Source organism: Montipora capricornis, chromosome 11 (genome assembly GCF_036669925.1).
Source record: "Montipora capricornis isolate CH-2021 chromosome 11, ASM3666992v2, whole genome shotgun sequence".
NCBI lineage: Eukaryota > Metazoa > Cnidaria > Anthozoa > Scleractinia > Acroporidae > Montipora > Montipora capricornis.
This window is the reverse complement of record NC_090893.1, coordinates 9761247-9766246: the sequence shown is the minus strand read 5'-3', so window position 1 is coordinate 9766246 and position 5000 is coordinate 9761247. Positions and strand designations below refer to the sequence as shown.

Below are 5000 nucleotides of genomic sequence, written 5' to 3'. Positions count from 1 at the left end.
TCAAATCTCTTCTTAAAATCAACAGTGAATCAAGTTTGTAAAATGGCTGTCTTAAAGAGAGCAAAAGTAGATTAATCAACTCAATCAAGATGGCTGCAAATGTGATAAAGACTTACCAGTTATGATCCAGTAAACACCATTTGTGGGTTCCGTTGGACTCCTTTCTTTGATGTCCTTACACGAGGAACCGGGATTTTCCATTGAACCCACTGATGTCATCAGTGACTTCCAGTCGTTTCCATTACAGAAAAGTACTTGGCCGTCTTCGTATTTTAACAGGCCGCTTGTTTTACTATCACAATCACAACTCTGTGGTTTTAAGAAGACACTACGAATCTTCTTTGGCCTCTTGCACGAGTTCTTACCCGCGCTTGAAAGAGACAAAATGCTGAGGCATACCAAGCACAAAATTGTTAACCGAGCCATGTTGAGTTTAAACAGATACCTACAAATAAAACCGAGAGTTTTATTAAAACGAATCATTACACGAATCCAGGAAATCCGGCCGCTGTACCTTTGTTGCAGCGCTGGATTTGCAACCAGTTGCTAGTGGTTCGATTTCTTGTCTGACCTCTAATTTTTCGCAAATTGCACTGAATTTTATACCATCACTTCTTAATTGTAGAAGCCGCTTTCCTCCAGCAGGGTTTTTCAATTAACGCCGTGTTATGTTTATATGAATGTTTTCATTTTAACAATAAGTTTTTTTAGTTTAACATATTAAATTAAATATTTGAATTCAACAATGAAATTTTTTTTTTTTGGTTTAACTGGAGGAATACCAAGACAAGTATATACCATGTCATGGAAACACCTCTATTTCACGTTTAGGCTTAATTGTCAGCCGCTGTTTCGGGAAAGGAGCCCGCTCTCCTCACAGGAAGCCGGGAATGAAGAGCACTCGAGAGTGTGGCGGAAATCGATCCTGAAACATTTTGTATCGCCCTTGTTTTAACTTTTGTTTTCTCGACCTCTTACTTAATCGTCATTTATGCATCCACAAACATCCTGAAGTTAAAGCTAGCGGTTCTGTTGCTGGGGAGCGCGAGAGATTTTGATTTTTAAGCTATTAAAAGCGCGTTGGGACCTGGTCAACTTTAAATTCAAATTAATCCCGTACGATCGCCGTTGTGAAAGAATCAGGAATCCAGCAAACATGAGGCTTCGGAATCCGGAATCCTTTGTGTAAGGATTCCAGAATCCATACATTTCGATGGAATCCGGGATCCATTTCTGTGGAACCCATGAGTTTGGAATCCAGAATCCACGACTCGGGATCCGGTTGGTGACCACCAGGATTCCTTTACATAGGAAGATTACGAGGTGAACGAAATGACTTTTAGAATATACGAAGTTACAAAACTTACTATAATGTTATTCATAATTATATAATATATACTTTATTCTTTTCATTAAACACCAGTACTACTAAGACTTTTATGGAACCTTCGATCTACTAGTTTAGTTTGACTACCTCTTCGAAAATCAAATTGTAAATGACTTGATACAATGACTTTAACCTTCTTATAAATTTCATTGCCGCTTCGGTCAGTGACAAGGACTTTAGGGCGCTGTACCACGGTTCTCCGTTACGGATACCCGTTAAACCGTTAAAATTGCATAAGAGCTGTCGTTTCGAACTTCAGTCCGCCGTGTATCAGGAATACGAACTACCATACACCAATCAAATCTTTTTAAAACTATATCCCATAGTTGAGCCATTTATAAAACGTTCTTTTGTTTCGTCTGTTCGTTTCAGTTTGTTTCTTTTTCATTACCACCTTCCCACCTTCCCGACAAAATCAAATAACTTCCCCGGGTTGTAATCGATCCTCTTTGCCGTACTTACTCAATTTTCAAATTGTTCTTAAATGTCTCTCTCTTTGTCCAGAGTTGCAAACTAGCAGAGCAGTGAGATGGCAACTAACTTATGCAAGACTGTCTCCACTGACTTTAAACCATCTGTGCGTTCAGTGTAAATAAGTGATACTGTTTCGTGTTGGGGGGTCTGGAGAACATGGGGTTTTAGAAATTAAACAGAGGTGTCGACGATGAGCAGCTGGAAACGAGTAGCTTCTCGGAGGTCGAAACGCGGCCCACTCTGAAAACATTTTTCTGGAAATTCCAACAACTATGAAAATATTAATAAGACCAAAAGAATGAGATTTGATTCTCCGATCAGTTGTTTTTTCTTCTTTTTGCCGGGCCATGTCTTAGTGTGCAAAATAGTGACCGAGGAAAATGACAATTGACCAGGGTTTAAAGATTAATTATGAAAATGAGGGCTAAAGATTGACGTTTTGTAGAAAGATTTTTGCTTTGAGCGCCGAAGGAAATGAACGAAATATTTTAAGGCATACGAAGAAACGAAGGTTACCATGGCCACGATATCTCCTAGAAGATATACCAAACCATTCTGGCCAACTGAAAAATTCTGTTCTGTTGATTATACTACGGCCTTCACATGCCAGTGAGCAGTTTGAAAGCATAGTTTTGCTCTTTCTCCACTTCGGTTTCCCACTTTGTTAATTTAACAATTGTGATATTTAACGTGTGCTGAATATCACATGTTGTCGCCGTGGGAGACTACTGTTTAATTTCATTATTCCCGTTTTGAAACAAACAGAAACTTATTTTGTTTCATAGGATCAATGGCAGACTGAAGAGTCTCCACGGTGAGAATAAAATGTGATTATTTTTAGCCGGGAATTAAATTGCTTAAGCGTGAACACCCCTTGAGCCAAGTAAAAAACAAACAAACTACGCTGAGAAACGGATACTGAGCTAATAGTAAGAAAAATGTCTGGTCTTTTGTCGTAAATGCAAAAAGTACAAAGAATCTATGGGAATAAAAGCCAAAAAATAGAAATTGGGAGAACAAATAGTGGCTATAATAAAGAAATTTGATGTCCCAGATTCGTGAAATTCACTGAAAAGTAGTGTAAACGAAACTAATGGTTAAACACTCGGTTTTGTCCGATTTTTCAGATCTGTTTTGGGATTCCCAACAAATGGTTACATAAAAAATCCAGGGCTTGTAAGAGAAAGGTAGAAGCTACGAGTTAATTCCAAGAACAGAAGAGTAATCCCGTCAGATATAAGAAAAAACTCTCGGTCTTTGAGCCTTTTGAAAACACAAGAGAAGATGGTAGGGAGATTGAGGAAGAACAAAGTCCACTGAAACGAGAGTGAGAACGTTTTTCGCGTCAGCGTCATCATTTCGTGTTTCCAAATGGACACTACTTAATTAAAGCGCGTGTGGAGTGTCTTTCTTTGGGTCGAGACGAATAACCATGGCTAACATCTGTGGGCTTTGGGACTACGTTTTTTAGAAAACAAGAGTTCTTTGTCATCTTGACAAAGTTTTTATAGTGTCCCTTCTTTGACTGAGCAACGACACCCCTTCATAAGCTGAAGGGCTTCTCACTTCGAAGGACATATCCGCAGTGGAAGATCTCAATAGGGTACAATACACCTTTGTAACGTCTAGCTGGTCGAGGAACCCCAGTCTTTTTTATTTAATATACGCAAAGCATATAGGTGTTTTTTAGCTTTTTTAGTTAATTGTTACAAGTGAGCAGTCCAAGTAAGATCTTCATAAATCAGTACTCCCAGGAGTTTGTATATTGATGCTTTCTCTAAGACCCCATGATGTTAAACGGCGACAGCGGTTAGGGGTATTACTTCAACGAACAGACCACCATTTGCACTTGTTTGCATTAAGTAGCACGCACCTCCTTGAGGCAGGATTGTAGTGTCGTCCACGTACTTAGCACATGGCGGCCAATCAGCCATAAGCTGGCTCATCAACACGTTGCAAAGAGGTCTACGCTCTAGAAAAGGTAGGTAAGGACCACACCAACACATGAAGAGAAAATACAAGCGAAAGTGGATCAATGCTAGACAAACCGACAATCATGTTTTTCAAGAACCCCAAAACATCGAAACGAATAAAAAAGATTTTATGGCGTTTGGTGTCGCAAAGTAGGGCATAGGGAGACACAAAATGTAATTAATGAGCTCAATGCCACGTTCGAACGAAAGTTAAAACTTGTTTAGCCCTGGGTTAGTTAAATGCGATTTGGAGTTTATTCTCCGTAAGAATGGCATGATGTTTTTCAAACTTTAGGCTAGAACAATCTTTGCTGTTTTCCGATGATTTTCAGTTAAACCTTACACGAATCAATAAGTAAACAGGTTCATCAAGTTTTACTCCTTTAGGGGAAGAAATAAAAATAAACAAATAACTAAAGGAAAAAAAGATTGGTAGCCAGCATGCTATGCCCATCACAACTGATTACGATGACAGAAGTGATCCCAGAAGTGATTTAATTTCATTCACAACTGACCACGGCCAATACGTTTTCCTATTGTCGATTTAATGCCTAATTCCGACGGTTATTCATCTTACCGTCTTCACAGATCAAAATCGCCAAGCAGAAAGCAACGAAGAGCAAGGCAGTCCCAGATGTAACGAACACTATGCCAGTGTAAAGAAAAATAAGTCCAAATTGAGTCCAAAGAGGAAGATTTTAATCCAAACGTCATACATTTTACTTTACATGAGTACATTGATTTCCTATTTATTTATTTTTTCTAGAAAAATATGATGTAATACCAAAATAAGGTTAAACGCCTACAAAAAGGGGACTCTCTTGGAGAGAGAGAATTTGGGTGAGTTCGATTTACCGTACTCCGAAACAGGAATACATGGAATATAAGGCAGAAATCCTTCGTTTTTACGGAGATTCAAACACCCGCTAAAATGTTATTTTAAGTATATCTTTATTGTCCTTGTTGCTTCAAAACGCCAGATATACCGTTTTAAATCATCAGTCCACGTATTCTTATTCCGGGATAAAGAGGGTCCATCGAAAGCGCCCTTAGTCTGTGCTCTAAGCCATAAATTTGTACTAAAAAATAACGATCTCTTTTAGTAGAAAATGTAAATCGCCAAACAATATATTGATTTGATATTGACAGTTTCTTTCACTTTGACG

The 5000-nt window shown here is 38.6% G+C and overlaps 2 protein-coding genes across 8 annotated transcripts in view; both read right to left on the bottom strand.

The window, feature by feature from the left end:
* Nucleotides 1–1991, bottom strand: part of LOC138022894 (uncharacterized) — a 6761-nt gene extending 4770 nt beyond the window's left edge. The window contains exons 1-2 of one of the 3 annotated variants that reach the window (XM_068869903.1): nt 1850–1991; nt 117–445 (exon numbers count right to left, since the gene is read on the bottom strand). In XM_068869903.1, the coding sequence (XP_068726004.1) occupies nt 117–426 (310 nt within the window). In that variant the 5' untranslated portion in view covers nt 427–445; nt 1850–1991. Of the gene's footprint in view, nt 1–116; nt 446–514; nt 639–1849 lie in introns of those variants that run through there. The other 2 variants (XM_068869906.1, XM_068869905.1) reach the window with 2 other exon arrangements.
* Nucleotides 1–5000, bottom strand: part of LOC138022878 (receptor-type tyrosine-protein phosphatase S-like) — a 199015-nt gene that overhangs the window by 123697 nt on the left and 70318 nt on the right. For 2 of the 5 annotated variants that reach the window (XM_068869870.1, XM_068869871.1), the window contains exon 36: nt 4512–5000. This exon is cut by the window's right edge and continues 1551 nt beyond it. The exons of the other annotated variants lie outside the window; for them this stretch is intronic. The gene's annotated coding sequence lies outside the window, so the exon portion shown is untranslated. Of the gene's footprint in view, nt 1–4511 lie in introns of those variants that run through there. 5 annotated transcript variants of the gene reach the window in all.